At 37.9% G+C, this 25542-nt stretch overlaps 1 protein-coding gene across 1 annotated transcript; it reads left to right on the forward strand.

Annotated features, from left to right (window-relative positions):
• The first annotated feature begins 116 nt into the window (after positions 1-116).
• Positions 117-24949, forward strand: LOC139134605 (protein SET-like). The gene is made up of 7 exons (XM_070701526.1): positions 117-547; positions 4266-4455; positions 5414-5577; positions 10471-10619; positions 20053-20198; positions 20765-20827; positions 22398-24949. Exons 1-7 carry the CDS (start codon positions 278-280, stop codon positions 22442-22444), a joined length of 1029 nt encoding a protein of 342 aa, XP_070557627.1. The 5' UTR covers positions 117-277; the 3' UTR covers positions 22445-24949.
• The last annotated feature ends 593 nt before the right edge of the window (positions 24950-25542 follow it).

Genomic DNA, 25542 nt, shown 5'->3' on the forward strand with positions numbered 1-25542 from the left:
ACCCGGTTTACTATTTCGCGGTTGGAATTAATTTCTCGTCTTGTCTTATGCTATTGGTCAAATTATACCAGGGCCGGCCATGACATCACTGATTCACCAATCAGATGTCGTCTATTATTGCTCAGCTAGCGAATTGCGCTGGGGTCGCGGCGATACTTCGGGGAAGTATACAACAATTCTACTTCCGCTCTAAGTGTGTGTGTACATACTACTACACTGCAACTGCATTGCCTGGAGTTGCTGCATCCTGCCTCATCAGTGAATCGATCTGCGAAAGATGAGTGAAAGTGGCCCAACACCTGCAAAGAAGCAGAAGACGGAATTGGTCGTTCTTAGCTCAGAAGGCGACGATAGCAAAGATTACGACGCCGAGACGCAGAAAGTGTTGGAAGACATTGACGCTTGTCAAAATGAGATAGACGCGCTCAATGAACAGGCAAGTGAAGAGATCCTGAAAGTGGAGCAAAAGTATAATCGCCTTAGAAGGCCGCATTTCGACAAAAGAAATGAGCTGATAAAGAAGATTCCGAAATTCTGGGTGACAGCCGTATCCTTTCAAGCATTTGAGTTTATAAATTTTAGACGAATTTAATTTCCAGTACCTAGCCCTAGTACATTGTGCTGTTAGGTGTACACGTGCGCGCTCAGAACACAGAAACGCATTTTTTGGGTGTAAATTTTGCATTTTCCATAAAAAAGCGTGTCGTTTACTTGCCGTACAGAAAATATAAGAGGCGGGCGCTTACAGGCAATTTTTAAATGGCTATGTGCGAATTTCTTTTATGTTTACAATTATTATGGCAGTTGGTTTGTTGTTTCGATCATGGACGCTTCAATCAGCTGGTTCATGAATATTAATAAGGTGTGAAAGCCATTCACTGCTAGTCGAAGGCTGTACCGCGCCGTGAACGTAAACTCGAAAAGCCTAGTTGTAAGACCTAGGGCATAGTTTACAAATATTGATTGTGTGGCGATAACGTTCATAGTAAAGGCACATACTATATCAATAAAGTTGATATTAAACTCTGAGCAACATCGTAAAGACTGCTTAGTGCTTTGATATCTTCTGTTGTTATTATGCGGTGTTCTGGTAGTAGTATCGACACATCTTTATGAATGATGGAGCTTCACATATCTCTCGTAACCGCTACAAGTGTATGGGATGTTGTATTCATAGGCTATTATCTGTGTACATCACAATAAACACTTAATGTACCATGATAGGTTTGTCGATAATGATATTAAAACACCAGTGTTCATATTTAGCAGTGTTAACAATTGCACTTGGCACATAATAGGGCCGTTCACATTAGCCAAAAAAAGACTAGGCCCTTGTCCTAGCCAGGTTCGTGGCCGACCAAAAAAACAGGTGTGAACGGTTTCTGGCCGCCACTGTCCGGACAATTTCTGTCCTAGTCGAGAGGGGTGGTTTGTGGCCGACCCAGGTCTCTGGCCGAGCAGTGAACAGCGTATGTGAACGCGTTTGTCCGACTCAGGTCCCAGTTGACACCCTCTGTAATTGACATGCAGTGTAGTCTTTGACCTATTCGACGATTCAGTATCATTTTAGACATGGCGAGTCGAGGAGTCAACTGGGCTACGGAAGAAATCAAGTGTCTTTTAGGCATTTGGAACGAAGATATGGTGAAAAATCTGATGGACGGCACGTCAAGGGATCGAATCGCCTACAATACCATCTCACAGCGTTTGTCAGAGCATGGGTTTGATCGTAGCCCAGATCAATGCAAACGTAAGATGAAACATTTGAAGTCCGAATTCAAAAAAGTTTCTGATAATAATAGGACAAGCGGTCGGGGAAGAAAGACCTGTATGTTTTACGAAGAACTTAGCCAGATTATGGGCAGCAGACCTCGCCATAAGCTTTCCCCACACAAACAATACATTACCGTACACACTAATCCAAACTTCCCTTCAAATATCCGAGGCGAAACAAACATTTTTTATTAACACAAACAATCGGATAAGAATGTAGGAACACATTTTTGAAACGAATCAAACACAAACTCGACACAAAAACATTTTGGATAGTTAGGTGGGGAGCCTCTTTCACACTTTTTACATGAGAACGACATCTTCCCACCAATTACGACTTCGGAACCGTGTCCATATTCTCCGATCGACCGTATTCACCCACGGCGCATTTGCGGCCATTGTTGTCAGAAACACAAAGCGCCTTCTTGACCGCCGAATTTCCTCACGCTGCTGACGACCACTCCGTCGATTTCGCCTTCGAGGTTCACCAGTTAACTCTTGTATACCAGATACCTCGTTTAAAAGCGATCGATGGGTCAAATTGTCCCGTCTCAATCGCAAAAATCGTAAAAACAACCAGAACGGACGAACATGGTCCTGTTGTCGAAGACAGCCATTGTGACCTGTATAACGTCAAAGGTCGGCTAGACGCTACCAAATGATCTAGGCTAGGACAGCGTTGAACGTAATGTGAACGCGGACAAAAGATTAGCTTATCTTCTCATGTTCTGCCGGATTAGTTCTGGCTGGCCCTGGGCCTAGATGTGAACCACATAATGTCTGTTGTTACATATTGTTTACTGGTGAAGTTTGCCATGTTGTAGTGCCGGGTCTTGCTGCATGACAAAAGTATGAGATGAAAGTATTCAGTTGGAGTACCCATATTGTTTATATTTGAAAATTATATGTACAGTAAAACTCCAATTATCCAAATTCAGAGTGAGACATCAATATTGTCACAGATAGTTTGGATGTTTGGAAATAGGGCTTCTACGTGTTCAAAACAATGCACACAATCACTCAGTACACACACACACTTACACCAACAACAAATACACAGTACAATAAATTACCCACAATGCTGTTTGATTTGTACCAAGGACATTAGTATTCTCATATCTTTTTCACTTGTGCATAAAAGCAATAATGTGAAGTCTCAAGATAATTGATTAGTTATATTTATTTATTATTTATATATTTATTAAAAGTACGTTGACATATTGTAGTATAAATTTCAAAGAAACCATCAATTAACCATAAAAGGCAAATTCTGCAGGTACTACAAATGTCACAGTTTTGGGAAGCAAGTTATGACCAACTGAAGGGGTCATTCTCTGAAAAAAGTTAGCATGTAAATTTCTTTTGCCTTTTCTATTTGGAAAAAATCAATAACCTTTTGTTTCATAAAACAGGTGCAACTAGTCTCCCTACTTTCCATCACTTTATTCTGTATGGCTGAGGACACAATCAGTGGAAAATTTACAAAAATGGTATCTCCTCTCTCAATCAAGCACAATTTTCGTAATCCTTTAAAATGGGAATTGAGAAGAATGGTGTCCTTAAAAGTACGTTTTCAGAATTTTTACAACTAGTCCAGGAATTTGTCTACACATGGGAGACATGGTAGACTGTACAGGGGAATCTGCATTGGTACAAATCATGATGAACTATGGGAAATCTTTAGTACTGTGAAATGGAGAGTGCAACAGGATATAAAATATCTTATATGTATTGTTTTGAAATAAAACAGCACATAGGCATTGAATTGTAACAATTTATTCATTGTTTAACTTTGTATGTGTACAAAAAAAACTTATGAGAAAGGCATTAAAAGGCAGCCACTTCCACAGAAGTACAGAGATCACAGAACCACCGCCATTGTGTAGAGGAGATAACAATGGATACCGTGTGATCAAAAGAAAAGTTTGAGAGACATGACAGCAGTTCGGATGATCGGAGTTAGGATATTTAGAGTTTTACTATGTGTGTAAGAGAGAGAGAGAGAGAGAGAGAGAGAGAGATTGGCAAATTCGGATGTTGTGGAGTTCAGATATTTGGAGTTTCTCTCTCTCTCTTTAATATATATATATATATATATATATATATATATATATATATATATATATATAATATATATATATATATATATATATATATATATATATATATATATATATAAATAAAACCAGGGATGAAGGAAATTGTGGGCAGCTGGCAAAAACAATCGGCTGGCAGCTAAAATTTGCTGGCTGTTAAAATTTAGTTTTACCATAAAGTCGGGACATTTTGCATAAACTTAATGTGCACACACACACACACACTACTTATACATGCATGTAGTTTTGTTTTTGCCACCTGAAACCAAAATTTTCTACATTCTGATATCTAAATGCTTGTATCAATCATCAAATGTAAGAGATGAATTTTTCCACAATATTTAGTCAGCTATCTTTCATTCGTTCAACTGTAATTCCTTACATAATTTTGGATAGTTTCTGAACCATCCACAAATATCTGCTATACTCACAGAAGAAGATGATGAATGTTTGCATTATCTGAATAAATTGGAAGTTGAAGAATTTGAAGATATCAAGTCAGGCTACAGGATCAAATTTCATTTTGATAAAAATCCTTTCTTTGAAAATGCCGTTATACAGAAAGAGTTTCATCTTGCAAGTTCAGGTATGAGTGCAGTGTTTTCTTGCCATCTATACAAAGTTTATCACATATATCATGTATTACACCTTATAAATATTTTCATGAAGGAGATTCAGAAGAATGGTAATAGTATTTCTCAGACTAATGAAAAATGCTTGACTGGAATCTGTATACTTTGTATGCCATTTTGACACTCCACTTAGGGACCATGGATAATTAAACCACATAGTAAACATAATGTTTGTGTTTGGGGGAGGGGATTTGGCTGCATTTTGATTACCGTGTGCAAAATTCACACTACTTGTTTTTATATCACAACATCTCGCCATGCGGTTTTATATATTGCAATATATTGTTTGGCATGTGCCTGGCCAGTGTGGTACCAGCACTACACCAGCATTCTGTTGACCTGCATGTAGTTCAGTGCAGGTGTAAAATGACAATCATTTTGGATACACTGATTCAATATATTTCATTCTTTTGGTTGTGTCATTGTCAAGATGGCGCTGAACAAAGATTGATTTTAGAGGGGGTATGAATGGGGGAGTAGCGTATGCATGATTTCATAGCGACGTAATTACTTATTGTTGGTATGCTAAAACATAATGAGGCTTGATTGGATTTTGCACTTCCAAACTTTTCGTTTAGAGGGGATGGGGTTGACCCAATTGCAATTAGTTGCATTTACAGAGCGCATATTTTAATTATCCATGGCACCTTACTCAAAAGCGGTTTTTTGACTCAAGAAAATTTCAAAGATAATGTATTATTTTTGGTACAAGACGTACTCTGGAAAATTTGAAAGTTCCTGAATTAACTGAAAGTTTCTTAAATAGTACCGTAATTATTAGTGAGCACTCTGACAGGGATTCACACATAGGTGTCAGAGTGACTCCATTTAAGTTTATCCATACCATGTCATGACAAATGCTAGATTATTTGATGACAGAAAATTACATGAGATTGCAATATGCACCTGCAGGTGAACCAGCCAGTCAGTCATCAACCATACAGTGGAATAGTGGAATGGATCTAACAGCAAAGAGTCCACAAGATCCAAAAGACAGGAAGCGAGAAAGAGAAACGAGGAGTTTCTTTTCATGGTTCAGTGACCATTCAGAACCATCAGCAGATGACATTGCAGAGGTAGGTCCAGACACACTATTTGCAATTGGAGGAAAATACACGATGATAGGTTGGGAAAGATTGATTTGTTTGTTTGTTTGACTGTGATGTCTTTAAAGCCCCAGTATTTGTAACTTTTAACTTTTTTTATGTTCGAAATTACATATTATTCTCTTACATCCATCGTGAAATGTTGTTCAGTAAAGAAATAAGCCAAATTTGTGCTCCTGTAGTGACATACAAACGCTAATATTGCCCGATCGAGTTGGATTGCCGCGCGGGTTTTGTTGACAACTTGTAGGCTGTGCACGTGATCGAGAACGCCGATTCTGATGACATCATCGAGCCTGCAACATTCCTGGGGCCTTGCCATGCCACGCCACACTGCCTTGGTAATCGCCCATGGTCGCCGGCTGAATGACCTGCGAATGGTTATTTTGTTCTTCTCCGTTCAAATACTTACTGCTACTGTGTTTCAGAGGATACAGAACTTTGGCAGAGGAGGCTAACATTCTATTCTGGTACCGTGTGCGTTGTATACGGATTATTCAAACTGCAGTCGGCAGTGCACCGATGCGCACCCTGCAGTTGGTCACTCAGAACTCCGGGTACCGATGTAAAATCAAGACGACACTATATACACTTGGCTCACTTCTGTAGGCAAATAACTATCAAAATTGAGTAACTTGAAGTAATAAATTCAGCTGATTGTCGCTTTAGCGGCAAGGTGATTGCGAAATCGAAGCAACATAATTTGGCAATGTATGGTAGGCTGTTGAATGCAGTGAACGCGATGGCCTTTGGCAGCAAGTAAGGGAACCGTCAGTATTTACGACCTGGGGGTCATTCAAAAATTGAAAGTTATAAGGGGGTGCTCAAAATGTTTTTTCTTTGTCTTACTCTGTCCTCAATGACATAATGATTAGTTGATTAGGCCAGAGAAAAAAAAAATCTTGTTCATCGGATTTTTTGGACCAAGTCCCTGGAGCGGCGAGCGAAAATTTTTTTTTTTTTTTTTTTTTTTTAGGCCGAAGGTAAACGCGGTCCTCTGGCATTTTTGCACAGATGCAGACAAGGCAAGATAATTGTTTCCCTTTTTACCAGAAATATCTCAGACAAGAAACACTGATACTGGTAACTGAATTCAATACTATATTTCCCAACAATAACATAGGCCATTACATTCACAGTTAGTGTTTGCACAACATATTCTGAGTATTCTTGACCGCGGACATCCGGGAACTTGCGGATTTTACGTCATTTTTGCGTCACACTGCCGTGAGAACAGAATATTGAAGTGTGAATTTTTCAACCTTTACACCAGTATTCAAAGTTTCAACATTATGTCAATGATAAACACTAAGTTCTGTCCTTTGTCACATAATTTCTGCATTGTTCACGTCCTGTATAGTCAAATCCCAATTCACCTCACTCGCTAGCAATAGGTGAAAGTGACGTCACTCCGCGGTCAAGAATTTCAACATTCTCTCAGAATAAAACTGAAATGTACAGCAAATTACTGAAATCCAACAATTCAGTATTGTCCTTTAATATTGTCCTGGTGGGACCTAGCATCTGAGTTTTTTCATTTTACTTTGGCCCCATGTTTTGGCCTCTTTACCACTGTCTCTACACATTTTACACGATGGTCTAACAACACTGTACTGTGATCGGAATGAAGTTATATAGTCATCTTTCAGATCGTACTTTAACATCGACGCAACCATGTGTTTTGTCATTGCCGTAAATTTTTATACTTTCGATGCAATTTTCATTCAATCGGACGCACCGTCCATCTGCTGTCACGATCTTGTTGAACAAATCGCCAAACGTCATATCAGGACAAACACTGAATAGCGTCTTTGGAACTAACTGTTGGCCATCACGTCGAATGTTGGCGATCAAATTAATACTCACGATGTGACATGTACGAACCTTTACAAAACGAGGAAATTTCTGGCCAAATCGACCCACTTTGCGTCGTGATTCGCCAAATTCAGACGTCACAACAACGTGTTGGCGGTCAACTACGTCGGAAGTCTCATTCAAAATCCCGTGCCCGCGAAAACCCGACAAAGTGTAGGGCGCCACCAGCGGCAGTACTAAAAATATTTGTAATGCGGAAGTAAGAATTTGCCGCGATCAAAAAAAAAAAAAAATTTCCAATACGCCAAAGTAGAAGCGGCGATTCCGATGAACAATTTATTTTTTCTTCCTGGCCTTATATATATATTACTCTGATACATATTAAATAAAAAGAAAATAAATACTCTAACAGTACAAATAAATATCAGCTAGATGAAGCAAGGCAAAAAACTACAAGTAGCTGCTACTACTAGCAATACTTTTGAAAGAGAAGATAGTGACGATGAGAATGATATCGTTGTTCATGTACGCAATGGCACCAGCGACATTAAAGATGAGGATCAACAGTGGTGATGATGATGTCACACAGTAGTTTTCTGCAGTCATTACCAGGGTTGGAAGGAGAGGCTGGGTCATGGAGAAATGTTCTCGACAGATATCACGTAAGTGCACAGGATCTAGGACAAAACTGAACTGTTGTGAATTCATCCTTTATATTATCATAGAAATGTATATTTTATGTGACTTGAGTTCAACAACCAATTGGACATTTAATCATACCATAATGACATGCTACCCATCCAAATTTAACAGTACTATATGGTCGGAGACTGCTTATTAGGTGAGCTTTTATACCTACATATTGTTACATGGGCTCAGGTAAGCCAAACTTTCTGTTAGAGAGGGGGTTACTCAAAGTCATCATGGTTGGCTGGTGTGTGTGACTCAAAATTTCGGAGTTTCTAATGTAACTTCTCGACCCCCCCCCTCCCGATCGTACATAATGACGGCTCCCTAAACAGCTGTGAGCGCACGAGTCAGAACGATCGGGACCAGTACAGGCACTGCCGTATCTCAGCGAAAATTTAAAAAAAAACAATGGAGCTACTGCTAAGAAATTTACAGACTCTTGACTCTTGATGCATCAGTTATTGAGCTTTTATACTGGTTAAAAAGGCATTCTGAATACAGCGGTAAATTTCCTCCCAAACGAGAAAGGATAACACGCGGGCATTCTGCAATGGACGCTGTCAATTTTACCTTGCTGCAGGCCCCACACTAATCTCGGCCCTGCCCCGCTGCACTTGTACAGTCTACTACCTCCATGTAGTACAGCCTTACAGGACTAGTAGCCGGCCAAACACACAAAAAACAACGTCGCAGTGTAAAATCCGTAGGTCAGACCCGTTGATCATAAATTTTCAGAACCAGTGATGTTTAAAAGTTTTGTATTGATCACTTCATTTAGGTTTATGTGAATGACTTTCTCATCGAGCTGCGTCTATAATTGTCCCAGGCATTGTCCATGCAAATTTGAGGCCTGCCTTAGCTCCCTCCGATCGTCTGTAGACTACAGCCAAACTCACAGTCCTGAGCAAATTGTACAGTTGTGAAAGTCAGATATGTATCATGAATTTTATACAAAAATATATAAACAACAGAATCAAACCAAGAGGTTAGTTTGCTGTCGGGCCGGGTGCGTAGTGCGCAGGGACGACTTTGCAGTGAGGCTGGGTTCTCTCTTGTATTCGAACTTCTAAGCTTACAATGCCTGGAGCTCAATCGCATCACAGCTAGCCGATACTTGTTGTACTACTGTAGTCCTTGTGAGGATTATATACCCGTTACGTTCGATATTATTTTGAAATACTTTTAAATTTAATAAGTAAGACTTTTGTACTGCATTCAAGATATAATTTTTCCTTTTGAGCGTTTTCAATTACGCCGTACGGCAACGATATGCGAAGTTGATAGGCTGTGTTGCCTGCAGCGTAGCCTGGCCGTACACAAAACTTCGTTTGAGTAGACGGAGCAGAATCAGTCCCGTCATTTATTTTCAACGAAGTTTTTATTATACTCCATTATGGAAGAAACGACTAGTTCAATGATTACAATGGTGAAGTGTTGAATTTTTATTCATATATGTTTTTCTCTCTCAATTCATTCAGCAAACTTGATCTCCGTACCATCGGTCACAACGTGCAGTGCCTTGCATGAAGCTTACAATCGACTGCCTCCATCGTTAGTTTAGCTGTTCAAGACGTTTGTTTGCACGGCTCATTATAGTCGGAACAATCTGTAAACACTTACATATTTATATCTTTCCGGTATTTCACCCAACTTTCGCGCGTTTTTAGCTGAGTCTCCAGTTTCGATGGACCAGACCTTTTCGAAGAGCGTATGGTTTCTACGGACGCCACAGTAAAACTTGCATAGATGTGGTTGAGCATGCGCGGTGGTGTGATTACGTTTCGTTTCGTGTGTCAACAAAGCTGACTTCTGGTCCGGACAAGAAGTCATTTTTCACTCCTTTTACTGTTAATCGTGAGGCGGGCTGGGCATGCAAACCATGCGATTCAGTATTAATTATGGTCTACTTTCACATGCTGAGGATGTCATTTTAATCAAAAATATGAAAAAAATTGTTAAAAGTTACAAATACTGGGGCTTTAAATTTACAAAGTGTGTAAATGCTGTACATGCTTTCAAATCGTATCCCATAAATTCATCAGTGGATTAATGCATTTCATGGTAGATCATGTATGATATGTGTCAGCCATGATCCATATATTCAAAATCATTTGCATCTACTCCAATACATTATGGAGTTTGATACAGCATTGTGAAGTATTTCATGGCAGTTTCTGCTAAGATGAATTTGCCCAGGTACCTGGAATAAATAATTATCACAAAGAATCCAATTTTAGAATGAAAGATTTGTGTATTTATTCATTATTTGTAAGTGTTCCTCTACTCATCTAGAGAAAGCTGTGGAAAACTGTTGATACAGATTTTACATGCCATAGAAATGTTCTTAACTAACTGTAGGTTATCAAAGATGATATGTGGCCAAATCCATTACAATATTACCTGGTACCGGATGTTGAGGTTGAAAATGGTTTGGAAGATGAAGATGACGATGACGATGATGATGATGAAGACGATGAGGAAGATGATGAGGAAGATGAAGGTGACAGGTATGCAGACATATCATATCCATAATTGCTGACACTATCTGTAATAATCTTGAAAGTGAAAACATTTATTGCAAACGTTAAAACTTTAGGATGGGAGAGGATGACATCAACCTATCTGCAGTTTGGTTTTGACAATTCATTTCAGGCAGTACTGGGCATGGCCATGGTCAAGCTCTCTCAGTTGTACATTTGTTTATCTATTTATTTATTCAGCTTTGACATGATGTCAGGATGAGTCGCACAGGTGACTGACACCTATAGAAAGCAACCCTCCAGAAGGGAACAAATTGTACAAGATACACATACAAATGAAAAAACAAAGAAGACAAATGAATTAAGATAAATTAGATTACCATCAGATGTTGTTAACAAGCTCTTTGGATGCTATGCAATATTCATGACCAATGACCAATGTTTTTTATAATTCTTGTACAATTGAGAGTTGCATTCAGCCGGGTCCCTGGTTTACCAATACAGGGACAAATTCAAAGTGCTGGTCATTTCATTAGAATATGCAACATTGATCACTGGCAGCAGTGTTGTTTTTTTCTGCTAGGTAGCAATTCGTCAACTCCCTAGTACACATCTTTTTAGTCTGTCTATATTTATCTAAAGTTCATTTCCAAAATGAACATATTTATGCAAGGTGTATCAGTGAAAATTGACTGTGTTTGCAAGTCATTAAGAATGTGTACTAACTGAAAATGAGTCATTATCAATGAGAATATTCATCATTCATGTACTATGTACATTATATCTCAATAGTGCTAAGTTTTTGTGTTAATTACAATTACACAAATATTGTCATATTAGCAACATGATCAGCTACTTTGGCATGGATTTGTGCTAATTGGACCCACAGCTGAAACTTACAGGCTTAGAAAGCAGTGTTTTGATGCAAAATTAAAAACAATGTCCCTCTAAAATAACAGCCATGGGTCATGAGGACACGCTATATCCTTGCCTCTGTAAATTTTTCCAGAAGGAGTCTCAAACTACACTCAGATCATCTGTAGCCAGCAAGACCCTGCTTCAGAATGTCACTACATGCTGAATTCCATATACCCTACATATATAGACAAGACCCCCTAGCTTGAATGTAGCTGATCTTCAAAAGCCATCTAGCCTGTCAAAACAGTGCTATGGCATATTGCTAGCTATTGCTGGTATGAGGATAAGTTCTCAGATCCTTGGTGCTGTCAACCTGTTCTTTTGAAATTTTAGTGAAACTGTGTAAATCATTGAAGTAATAACAGTGTGGTGAACTTTAAAACCACATTAAATGGGTGTACCGGTATTTTATTTTTGGAAGTCTTTAGATATTTATGTTCAACTCACACATTTCTTTAAAGGGAAACCTAAGTCCAGCGACATTGACCGTTTATCCCTTCCAAAATCACCCTTGAATAAAATGCAGCTCAAATTTGCAACATAATTGCACGCGCCGACGACTACGGAGCGACGAAAAGAGACATTGAAGTAGACGACATTTATGGAAATGAGCTCGGAATTCCATGGGCGCGAAAGGGCTCATGGGAGGAGCGTGCGTGACGTCATCGGCGATACAGACGATTGTAGCCTGCAGCTGAAGGAGTTCTGTAAACAGTTCAGCGCGTTTGTAAGACGACTATGGAGAGTTCGGACAGCGATATTTCTGACATCGAGTATTAATTTTCCCCGACTGAAATCAAACCATACTAATTTGAACCAAGATATCATGAAAGCATCTCCACACATCGTTCATATTTGGTTGTTTGCTTTTGTGTATGATTCCACGAAGGGAGTCACTGTGCTTGTACAGACCCCGAACTGAATTGGAGACACTGAGTGACCCTGCGATCCTTCAACGATACATAGTTTTTCTTTACCAGTCGCCTAAAATTAATTTTTGGTTCGTGAATGATACGGAAGGATTGACTGATTGTATGTGTTACCATAGACCCTCGAGGGTCTATGGTATTACCATGTAAGTCGAGCTTGGCCAGATCTTTAAAGTGTGAGTCCTGCCACATTTTGAGACTTTTTTGTTTGACTTGGGGCATATACTATAGTTCTGGTTGTCAATGAAATTGGTATTAATAAAACAAACATTTACAACAAACTGAAGCTTATTTGAGCGGTTTTTAGACGTTGTATTATGTTATTTCGACGAAAACACGGGAAAAGTTGCACTTTTCGATTTCCATCATGGCGACATTTTCCGGAAATTGCCGAGCTCGCCCCGTTTTGGCGCAAGTAGCTGTGACGTCACTAATAGAATGGGTGATGGCGACTTCGTGCATTGACTATGGAGATAGTGATAATTTCATGAGTGAAAGCAGTGCAACTGAGAATATCATCGTCACAGAAGATATGACAAAGCTGTTCAGAATTTACAGGCCTGCAAATTTTAACAGTCGGAACCTTAACCTAAACGAGAACAAGAGCGAAACTCTTGTTGACCGTCGCGTCTTTGACAAGCCCACCGTGACCACAGTCAAACACACCAGTGCACTACCGTACACACAACCGCAAGCTAACAAAATATAAATAAAAGTCTGGAGTTGCCATCCCACCTTATTCTTACTTCTCAACACAAATTGCCTCGTTCAAAATCTGTGTATAAAAATTTGAATTACGCCATGTCGCTTGTAGATAAATGTAGTAGAGATCAAGTTGAAAATTGTCCACCGTTCATAACACACATCTTTCCTATCAACAGCTGGAAGTGGAACAGGCTGAGGGTCATGTTAGCATAAACACCAAAGGTAGTATTCTCGCCGCAAAATCTTCAGTTTGGTGTTATAAAACCTCACATGAACATTGGCACTTTTAAAATATGTGACCGTAAAGACATGTCTAGCCAAATTCTCGGGAAGAGATAAATTAAAATGACATGATGTTAATATCGGGCACACTGGCACCCGAGGCCGGGCGGCTCAGCCAGCCATTTCTGTGACGGAGTGATTAGCTACGCTTCCGCGGGTTTTTTTTTCTTGATTAAGTGTCAGCGATATAAAGCACAGTGTTCATTGTTTCATGACTGCGAAATTCTTAAAGAAGCTAAAATATTTTAGGGGAGACTTAGTCGAGCAGAAGGGAACAGATGACGACAACGCGACTGCTTCGTCAACAGTATAAACTTCTTTGCATGCTACACGTGTCCCTGTTAACTGTTACTGGCAGCGCCGTGCTGTATTTATACACAACCTATCGTTCAGTCTCGCAAAGAGTCAGTCAATCACTACGTAAACTTTTTAGGAATATAAAATTAGATATCTCCTAACGTTACTAATTATAGAGTCACACATGCATGAGATCTAGTACTTGTATTCATTTATTTATTTACAATCACTTTCGTAAAGCATCTGAATCGGCGATCAGTCTTGGGGGATGTAAACACGGCCATACTTCTCCGCGGCCCCCGCATCCTTGACATGTTTTGGGCAACCTGTCGCAGTCTTGCTGCTGTTCTTGCTCTTGTCCACAGTTGATGATGATACACGCGAAGCTTTCTGGTGACAATGGTCGTACTGGTACGGCATTGCGATTACATAATCGATGTAGTAACTCCAGGAATTAAAGTCTATCTTACCGTACATCTGGCTTCCGAACCGTGTTATTCTAAGTCACGGCACTCGAAAATGTGCACCGCAGAAAACGCTTGTCTGAATGCCTCTTTTCCGACCCTTTCTTGTAATTTTGTCAAATGCGGCTAATACATCATCCTAAAATGCAATAAACTGACAATGGCTGCAGTTACTTCAGCCACCAAAGGCGTAACTTCTCACCATGTTGAAGCCATAGCGGTAAGCATTCGCTATGGCCGAGGTGAACACACTCACTCGTACATTCTATTAGTTACGTCATTTCCGGTGGCAATGCCCGCGAATTCCGAAACGACCCGAATGGCAGCTAACTTCAAATCGCACAACATATTGCATTTTAATAATATTTAACCGCGTCGTTTTCATTGGGGTGATGCATTTATTTGATAAAGTAGGGGTGGCAAAATCATATAGCATGGCTCATTTTAAGCAAAATTAACTTTGAATTTATGCGGGACATACACTTTAAGGTTGCAAAATCTCCGATATGTATTGGAAAATATTTATTCGCGATTCGGCAAATCTATAGTGTCGTCTATTTTTCGAAGTTTGTTTCGAACTTAGGAAGTCGGGCTTACTCGGATCTACAAAGTGGTGAAATCTCCGATATATTGCCCGCTATTTAAAAAAGACAGTATCGTCTATTGTTGTAAAGAATGTATTTCATACAAGACCAGCCAAAACTCCCGATGATGTCCGATATGTCCTCTGTTCAAGTCCCGATCGATCGCCAAGTAAAAATGTATTACCTGTACAGAATGTAATTCGTGCAAGGCCTCCCAAACTCACGGTGATATCCGATCGGCTCTCTCGACGAAGTCCCGATAGTAGTGTATGAAAGTTCGTGTGGACATTTAATGAACAAATGCTTTGCATGTAAAACATGTATTTCGTGCATGAATAAATCTAATAATGTAAAACATACAGTATTCTTGACTACCGGCCATGGATGCTATTTTTGAACTTAGAGTCGGACAGAGGTAGTCGGATCTGTTAGGTGGTGAAATCTCCGATATACATCGGACATTTACCCTCAATTGACAATGTATCGTCTAGTATCAGAGTTAAAGTCCTAAGTCGCCAATATTTATCGGATAAATTTCTTATTTCGCAGACCCGGCGTGCCGACACCACACAGTGCAAGTAAATCTAGTGACAGTTTTCGGACAGGGTAGTGAATTTCGCTCAAAGCCGTTTCATGAATGACGAGCACTGCGAAATCTTATTACCATATCCTTCGAAACTTTATTGCGCTTATCCTCAAACTGTTAACAGGACGGAAGTGTTATTTAGGGGGTCAAAGTTGCCAAATTGTTGACCCCATGTTGAGTGCGTAGTAATTGGACTGCTATCGCAGTAATCGGACGTCGTATTTCGAATGTGATTATAGGGGCTAAATATTGATATTTTGAAACTTCAAACCCCCGATTTTCAATTTCGATGTGTTTAGAAAACTGTTTGTAAAAATATGTGATAAATTAGTTACGTCTAATCCATGGACGACGCAACTATAAGCTTATTTCGACGTGTATGGCGCTTAAATATCGGACATGGGCTGTCTCTGTGTGTTGCGTTCGACACCTTGTATCGAACGGTGTGGCTAAGTTTGTAGCCCGAAATAGCTTCTACCGAAAAAATATCCGAAAAGGGACAACAGCGTCACTTGACTTAATATGCTGTCACATGACTTGTAAAACACTATCAATACAGAGCGAAGTGAGTACAACAAACAGCATGTCATTAAATGTCCGAAAACCGAGGTCGTCCGAAAACAGCCACACTGAATCGTCTGCATTAGCCTAGGAGTCCCGGCGCAATTGATATTTATCGGGTAAATATAATATCGGCGATTTGTCAGACCCGCTGTGACGAGACACAATAGGCGAGAAGTCATTCCAGTATATCTTGTTATATCAATATTACCAGATATAGTCCCGAAATTTGCCTATATTTATTGGGTATATATCGGCGATTTCGCAGACCCGGGCTGTCGAGATAAGAGACGCTTTGTGTAGTTTCCGTCTTCGGATTTTAGAGTCCTCGGATTTTAGAGTCCCGAAATCGCCAATATTAATATTTATCTGGTTAAAACCGGCGATAGTAGGCTGACTCAGCATGTCAAGATACGAACCGCATTGTGTAGTATAGTCTTGTATCGGTATCAGAATCCCGAAATCCCTTATAAAACAATCATCATGAAAGAAGTAGAACATAACTTTTTATCTTTTAAAGATTTTAAAACTCGCCCGACTTTCTTTTAGCCACTGTCTTCGAAAAAGCTGTTCTGTGGGACGACAATAAAAGCTGACTCAGTTTTTTCTTCCTTGATTGATTTTTGCACTCAAGTGAACAACAGTTAATCATTTTTAGCTACTATAGACTATAGTCTATAGAAGCTATTGGGATGGGTATCCGTCCGGCGTCCGTCGTCAGTCTGTATGTATGTATGTATGTATGTCCGTTTGTGAGGCGTCCGTCCACTCAAATATCTTGAGAACCGCAGTACTTACTGATTTGATATTTGTTGTGTAGATGAAAAATAGGATTTTGAGAAACGGTTTTTTTTTATTTTTTGATATTGTTGAAAATAGGCAAATTAATGCCAAAAAAGGCGTTTTTGGTAAAAAATCTTCTTCTTCATAACCGCTGGTCAGACAGCTTTGTTATTTGGTATACAGGTCTCTAGGGATAACCCAACTTAGATTTGTTCAAATTGTGATGAAATATGCAAAGGTGTATTTTTAAGGAAATTTTTTTGTCATTTTTGGTCAAAATTTGACTTACATTGTATGTAATCCTTGTACTGTATAAACCCTATCAATTCACCCAGAAAAAAATAATTAATATGATTTTAAATAATTGAATTAATTGGGAAATCATCAAAGCCAAAATAATTTTAGTGTAGAATTTTCAGAAAGTTTTTTTGACAGTTCATAGTGAAATGCCTACCATCTTGGAGGATTAAAACATGTAAAGGCAACTTTCCTGAATCCCAACTTTGACATATTCTGAACCGTCATTTATTGTGCCCTGTATGTTATCTAAAAGAAATTGCTCATAGTAGTTTGTCATGATAGGGTGGTCAAATAAATAGAGATAGAGAAAGTTCTAATTTCCATTTATGGTTGACTTGGTAAGGATAAAATAAAATTACTCTTTGAGGTAAAAAATAGAGTGGTCAATTAAAAGAGTGGTCAAAGTGATAGGGTTTTTATGGTAAAGCTGGGCTGTAAGATTGCTCATGTGCTATTTATAGCAACTATGCAATCTGTGTAAACAGTGCAATGAAAGTGTTACATGATTCCTTATAATGCTTTTGATGACCTTGAACTTCTTAAGTTTCAAACATTTGTCTCTTCAGTGTGCTTTCTCTGAGTACGCACAGTCTCAACTTATTCAACAGAACTTACTTATACAATGTTAATTTGAAAGTTAAAATGTGCTTTGTTAATAGGATGGAAATACTGATAAAGATAACCAGCTTAAGATTCTTTATAACCTGACAGATACATATATGCTGTTTTTTATGACGTAAATCTTGATTTAAGCAAGTCTTGTTTACTTTAATTAAAATGTAATTAACTCTCGTTTATTAGCTACTATAGACTAATATAGTCTATAAAAGCTATTGCGATGGGTATCCGTCCGGCGTGCACCGTCAGTCTGTATGTATGTATGTATGTATGTATGTATGTATGTATGTATGTATGTATATATGTATGTATGTATGTATGTATGTATGTATGTCCGTTTGTTAGGCATCCGTCCACTCAAATATCTTGACAACTGCAGTACTTACTGATTTGATATTTGTTGTGTAGATAAAATATATGATTTTGAGAAACTATTCTTATTAATTTTTTGAAATTGTTGAAAATAGGCAAATTAATGCCAAAAAAGGCGTTTTTGGTAAAAAATCTTCTTCTTCATAACCGCTGGTCAGACAGCTTTGTTATTTGGTATACAGGTCCCTAGGGATAACCCAACTTAGATTTGTTAAAATTGTGATAAAATATGCAAATCTGTATTTTTACGGAATTTTTTTTTCCATTTTTGGTGAGGCCATCATGAAATGAGCTATCAAAGATATCCACCTTCTTCATCAATACATGTGTCACAAAAGGTTATTCTCTACATAACACAGCAGAGCTCTGTCAACTGTTGAGTCGCTTGTTTTTTCAAAACCGCTGGTCAGACAGCTTTAATATTTGGTTTACAAGTCCCTAGGATGACCTTAGTGAGATAATTTCATACAGTCATGTATCCATGTCTATAGTAGCTTCAGGGACTTTGGCCCTATGTTTTATGCTACTGAGCATAAAAGAGTCGTAACGTGCAGAACTGCACTCCTGCAGTCATAGACTCCAATGCTTTGGTAAGCTGTTACACACGTTCGTGTATCGCCGATGACGTCACGCACGCTCCTCCCATGAGCCCTTTCGCGCCCATGGAATTCCAAGCTCATTTCCATAAATGTCGTCTACTTCAATGTCTCTTTTCGTCGCTCCGTAGTCGTCGGCGCGTGCAATTATGTTGCAAATTTGAGCTGCATTTTATTCAAGGGTGATTTTGGAAGGGATAAACAGTCAATGTCGCTGGACTTAGGTTTCCCTTTAACTGGCAAAACACCTCTTAAAAGACACAAGCGCACAAAGTTTATTTAATTATTGTAAAATGTAACTTTTTTGCTATAAAAAGCTTGAAATTTTTCACAAACCAGTATTATAAATGAGAGTTACCACCCACAAGCTGCTAAATTTCAAAATCAGTGTATTCATGATTATTGATATTAAATTTCATAGGAAGCACCCTTGCTATTCCTTTTTCCCTCAATCGTGATTTTGCTACCTTTCTTTACTTTGCTCAATCAGTGACCCCCTATATACTTGTTGCTTTGGAGTAAGCCGCCAAAAGAATGCACAAAACACAGGAAAGAATGTACATCCGTTGAGGGACAACCAGCAGTAATCTCCAACAAGAAATAGTTCACGAAATACGTAGAGATTTGTGGTGATAAGGGGACCTGTTTTGCAGATCATGTGTACAAATGGTGAAAAGAATTTACCATTGACAGCAACAACAGTAATAAATATTTGGGTACTATTTAAGCAAGACTAGCTCAGTAACTCCCCCTAGAAACTACACCAACTGGTATATCGCAGTGGTCGACAATGAGTATCACTAGATGTTGATATTGGGTTCATAGGAAGCCTTAAAAAATGAGCCTTCGGTCACAACTAACAAATTAGAAGCAAGCCTTGAGCTAGGCTTCTGGGTTCTATACTACTGTATTTTTTGTCATGTCAATAATGACTAGCTTTAATTTTTGCATTTTTTTTTCCAATTTTCCCAATAAAAAATGACATCCTTACAAATAACGCCCCATGGATGAATCGTCAGGTGTGTTTGACCATGGGTTGACCGAGACTGCGAAGGTTTGGAGCTAATCATTCAACTGAATCTGGAAAAAAAGTACTGTAATTGTCACATATTTGAACGGTAAAAGTTCTGCTACAGTGTATTTTTGTAACATTCAGCATGGCAAGAAAACATGTGGCAGTTGGCACATCCTTTGATGCTCTGTACCAGAGTAAAACAACTTGTTACTTACAGTCAAGAAATCCATGTGTGTCAAACATTGAAACTCCGAACGCAAATGACAACTGCTGTATGTTTTCACTGAAGGACAAACATTGAATTAACCTTGTAATGTGAGCCCATTTCTCAATCATAGAATTTAATCATCAGTTGGAAGCAAAAGTTTTGGTTTTTTGGTCATCCTTCTGCCTTCTAAAAATGCAAAAAGGAAAGTAATCCAAACAGGATTTGTTTTCTGTTGTTTCTAGTGAGGAAGATGATGAAGAGGAGGAGTTAGATGAGCCTGTTGTGCTTTCAGATGAAGAAGGAAATGAGGAAGGGGAGGAAGAGGAGGAGGAGGAGGAGGAGGAGGAGGAGGATTTGCAAGAGGTAGTGGAAGGAGACGAAGATGATGGTATGTCATGTCTGTTTTTCTGTGAAGGACATTCTTTTATTTGTCCAGAGTTCTTTCAGTAACCAACACACTGTAGCACATCATAGCTGAATCTTGTTTACTGCATGCTCCTCATATTTTATCAAAATGTGAAGTTGCAGATAGCACCTTCTCCACAAGGGCTAATAAAAGCTGACCATTCTCTGCATTTTGAAGGAAATGTAGTCATGTGTAAATATTTTGGTTTGAACAGACTGTGCAAACTGGAGAATTCACAACAAGCCAGGTTATTCAGAACAATGTGAGAGCATCGTCAATTGACCAGTATCTGCCTGTCATCTTAAATTTATCATGATTCAGCAACATGTACACAGACCAAGGACTTTACTGTACCATCAGAGTAAACAGTAATATAAAGTCCACTCAGCATTCAAACAAGTGTATGGATGTGTCCGCAATGATCAGCATCATATGAATGCCTATGATTTAGGCTTATCACAGTGATACGTAGAGTGATGACATTCAAGAAGACACCAAGTTCATTCATTTTAGTTTGTGATTGATATACAATTACCCATTGATTGCAGATGATGCTGAGGTCATAGAAGGGGAATTTGGAGATGAGGAAGGTGATGAAGAAGTGGAGGAGGGTAAGAATTTTAATACATATTATTATTGTGGGCAATATTCAAGGGAGGACTTTAATTGTACCTTCAGTAAGAAGACGGGGCTACAAATGATGCTTGTTTTTGTGTCCACTGTGTCCTTGTCAGGTATTTTTAAGCCATAGACAGGTACATTTGAAAAAAAGTTCACAGAGACTCTTGTTATTTTTAGTCTTTAACAGGTATTCTGGTCTCTTGCTCCATCATATATCTATAATATTTTTAATTTGATGCATTTTCACCATTTTTCACATAATTTTGGTTAAAAGTGAAAAGATCAATCAATCATCCGACAAGATTTTTTACCTCAAATGGTGACATATTGAAACGTAAGAAACACTACATCTCATGCGATCTAGGTATAAGGAAAGAATACATTGATATTCTGCCAGCAAGTTGATCTGTTGTATAAAAATAAAGAAAGTGATTCTGCTCAACAAGATACATTGTCAAACTGACTATGAAATATTCACAGGACGGTTATATTCTTGTATGGCAAAGTAAAATTTATTTAGACCTGTCCAGTGGTTAGGCAAGACAAAAAACATTTCAAGCCCTGAGGCATGTTAGAGAAAAGTTCCATGCAAAAGAAATCATGGCAAATCTGCAAGTTTGCATGTAAATAGTTAGCATGCGTTTAGCAGACTTTTTACATGTGATCCCATTTCATCGAAATTCAAGATGTATGTTAAGCTTGCATGTTCACACACATTAGGCCAAAGTAATTAAATTCTTTGTTTTGCGTCCACTCTAAATGGGAAAAGGTACGCATCTAAGCGGCAGAAAAACACAGAAGAAAATTAACACAATGTAATTTGATTGCAGCAAATAAAAAATTGTAACAAAATTTTAGTTCAGAAAAGCTAAGTGGCCATGTCCTAAAATTTCCCATTCAAATACACTGTGTGTGTTTTTCATGGAAATCTTAAAAACCTTAGCGGGTGGGGACGCAATTTTGGCCTTAGCTAATGCCACACCAATGTCTGTCTATTGGTATGGTATCTCAGGAACAGCTGATAGGAATGGAATGAAATCTAATAAGTAGATTCTGTTTAGGAATGGCAAGAACTGATTAGTTTTGTGGTGGGTTAGGCTTGAATATTTTATGCTTATTTGCATAATTAATGATTTTAGAAAAAATTTTAACAAAATGGCCATATTTGATCTTACTGTGAAACAAATTAATGTGCATGTATATGCAATAGTGTATTATCTTTGTGCCATGTTTGAAAGAACTTGTACACACTTGTCAGAGAAACTGCTCCAGATGCATGGACAGATGGATGCACAGATAAATGGATAGATTGAGTCAAATCTATATGCCTCTGGGACCGCATCCATAGGGACTAACCAACAAGCCTTGCATCAAGGGGCCGTAAGGGGGGGAACAGCTTTGCTTTTAACGTTACTGAAACAATACGGCTTGCTAGATAGTGTGACTGAAAGTTCAATCACTTTTAGCCTCATATCCAGTATATTTTCATCTCTGTATTTGAAGTTAATAGACTGTAGTTTGACCTTCGTTATGCAATCATTCCTTTTCCTTTTTCTGCAGAGGATATAGATGACGATGCTGAAGGAGATGAGGAGAAAGCCACCTAGTTGAAACACCGACCATGGTTGATTTTCATATGAAAATGTTTGTATTTCTGTAGTTTTATAAGACGATAGAAAGGGAACATAAGATTTGTAGCTGTTCTATATATGTATCTTCATCCCATTTGTTCAGTTTCTCCCCCTATAAAGAGAAGAGGACTTCAACAAATATTTGTATCCAAATGGGACGTACTATAGATTTCAAATGGAGGACAATTTTATGAGATTTTCAGCTTTATCTTTTACAGAAAATCAAGTACAAAGAATCATTTCCTAGTGTGCCCATCAGTGTCAGAGATTTTGTTATCAACATGATATATATATATAAATACTCCAAATTGCTCAACAGGTCTCTAAAATGTCGTATTTCTATTTCAAAATAGAGTGATTGTGAAATTTTGACCCAAGAAATTTGTTTTTACTCTGGTGTACATTACCTGTAATATTACTTAATACTGTACAACTTCAATGTTGTGTGCCTTTTTGTTTACTCTGTAGATGATTTCGTCAGCACATGTATAGGCTTTTTTCAGACTTAAATACCCATGAACCAGAAAGAAATAATTGAATGTTTTATTTTTAGGTTACAAAGTACTAAATTGAATGGAAAAAATCAATCTTTTGGTATTTTGCTTCAAAGCTATTACAGTAGTTAATCTGTTGCCTTTATAAAAGTTGAATTTTGTTGCATTGTCGTAAGATAACAATCTTTTTTGATGATTTTGTGAGACATATCTGCTTTAAAGATGATATTGTCATGGTATTGTATGTGACTGAATTTTGTATAAAAAGCAGAAAAAACCTATAAATAATTATCAGCTCTCGTTCTAGCAGCTTACTGCATTATTCTTTAATCTGTGTTAAAATGTCAGGCACTAATATCAAGGATCCTTATGTATGTCACTGTACATGTCATTTTAAACAATTATTCCTATGCATCCCTGTTACTGCATGGTTTTGCACTGTTTGGTCTTGATTTCTAGAGACACAAGTGCACTAACTGCTGGCATTATTTTCATGTTTTTTTTTTATCAATTGCATATAATAATGTATGTTGTTGTGCTTGAGAAGCATTTTCAAGTATCAGTTTATGAGACAGTGCTGACACCCATTAGGTGAGGAGAATGGAGAAATGGTTTCTGATATGTAATTGTACATTTTTAAAGTTGACTTTTGTATCTAGGAAAATAGTAGGTGATCTGCTCTGTCAGCCAAGTGCCAGTTGGGCTTCATTTAGTACAACAACCTGAATGACTTCTTAGAAAAAAAAAACTGTAATTACCAAAGTAGATAATGCATTTCTGTCTTTAAGTTTTAACATAAGTCCTGTGTTGTCTGTGATTGGTTTTGCGGACGAAGTTTGTCAGCTGTTGTGCTATAATAAGTGGTAGGTGTGTTGGACATTTTTGATCTTACAATAAGAGCGCACTGTGTTCAACAAATATCTTGTGATATACTGTTTAATTATTCTGAAAAAAACCTAAAATTTGTTTGTTAAATTGAAAAAGTCCAAGATTGCTCTTTTTTCAAAAATCTCTTTTTTATGAGGAAAAACTTTGAATTTGACCAATTGAGAAAATGTGAGTTGCGGGTACTTTTACCATTACAGTGATTGAAATGTGGGAGACAAAAAGTATGTTAAATGTGCAAAAAATGCGGCAAAAGTGCAGCTACCTGGGATTAATGCAACAAGAATGGCTAACCAGATTAACCAACAATTCAACACCCCCTCCCTCCCCTCAACATTTACCTGTGGTATATTCAAATACACAATTGGACTGTTGCACTGTTCAGGGTATGTTCTTTGTTGACAGTGGTTAAGTGCATTGCAGCCATAGTGTTGTCATTTCTCTTATTCAAAATTCTGTTAAAATGAAGTGAGATGATTGTACATTTCCAAAACAGACTGCCATTATGCTGTCCCTCTGCATGAAATTGATTGATGTCACTAAATGTAACAACAGATCAATAAATAATCAATATGTTGCTGTACTTTGATATATGATTTTAGTGTGGCAATTTCATTGTAGAGTTTTCTCAATGATCACGCATTTATTTTCTTCAGTGAATGACTTTGTAAATGCTGTAATAGCAATCAGTATGCATGTAGGTTTGTTTTTAAGTATCCCAAATGTATTTCACAGGTTTTTGTGAGCATGGTGGAATCCTTCAGCCCCTAAATCTTTTGGCAAGTTGTGATAATGTCTTTCGATTTTTTTTTAGAATTTTGAATTTATTTTTTTATTTCAATTATTGATACCTTAGCCAACTTTTGCATTTTCTCACTTATTTTAGTCAATTTTCTTACTGTTTGTTGAATTGATATCTAGAGAGCTGCTACTGAGAAAATGCCAGCGTAATGTTTGTAGGCCAATATTGTATCATTTTCTGCCAAATACGTAGCAAAACTGTTGACAGTTCAGATTTTTCTTTTCATCGTATTCAGATGTCATTGGTGATGTAAAAGAGTCTTAACTTTCATTTTGCAGAATAAATGAGATAAAATCAAAAGGTAGTCTGTTCAGTAAGTGTTCATTTAGAATCATGTGCGTGTGAGCTGTGAATGTGTCTGAATTTCTAATTCAGTTTTATTTCAAAGACTCACCTTGTTGCACCTGAAGACTACGCCACATAAAATGTGAAGATTTACAAGCTCAATATTCATGAGACAGAAATTCACATGGAAACATTTTTATCTTTGCTGTATGTGTGTCCAAGGTGATATGACAAGTTTTTGAATGTTGACCACACCTCACTTGACAGCAATTATATGAAAATAAGACCTTGCAACCTTCATTGTAATTATACAAATCTGAATGTGATAATCTGTAGGATACAAGAGCAAATAAAGTTGAAGGCTAAAGAACAATTTACAGGTTTTCCTCAGCTCCATTATTTAATAATAAATTTAAAGTGAACATACTAAAGAGCGTAGCAGTTAATGAAATGCTTAAATGGTCAAAGCAGCTCTTAAGGAGAAGATAGTCTCGACCAGAAATGGTTAAATATTCCGATTTTTTCTTATCCCAAATAAAAATGTCCTGAAGAGCAATTTAGTTTAACTTTAATGTACATATACCATCAAAAAGATCATCCCTATATTT

Source organism: Ptychodera flava, chromosome 6 (assembly GCF_041260155.1).
Source record: "Ptychodera flava strain L36383 chromosome 6, AS_Pfla_20210202, whole genome shotgun sequence".
Taxonomy (NCBI): Eukaryota; Metazoa; Hemichordata; class Enteropneusta; family Ptychoderidae; genus Ptychodera; species Ptychodera flava.

What these genes read in the sequence shown, in the direction of transcription:
- LOC139134605 (XM_070701526.1), top strand. Translation starts at nt 278, where the DNA reads ATGAGTGAAAGTGGCCCAACACCTGCAAAGAAGCAGAAGACGGAATTG. An exon ending in GGAAGGAGACGAAGATGATG is followed by an intron (nt 20,199 to 20,764) that starts GTATGTCATGTC and finishes CATTGATTGCAG; the next exon opens with ATGATGCTGAGGTCATAGAA. An exon ending in TGATGAAGAAGTGGAGGAGG is followed by an intron (nt 20,828 to 22,397) that starts GTAAGAATTTTA and finishes CTTTTTCTGCAG; the next exon opens with AGGATATAGATGACGATGCT.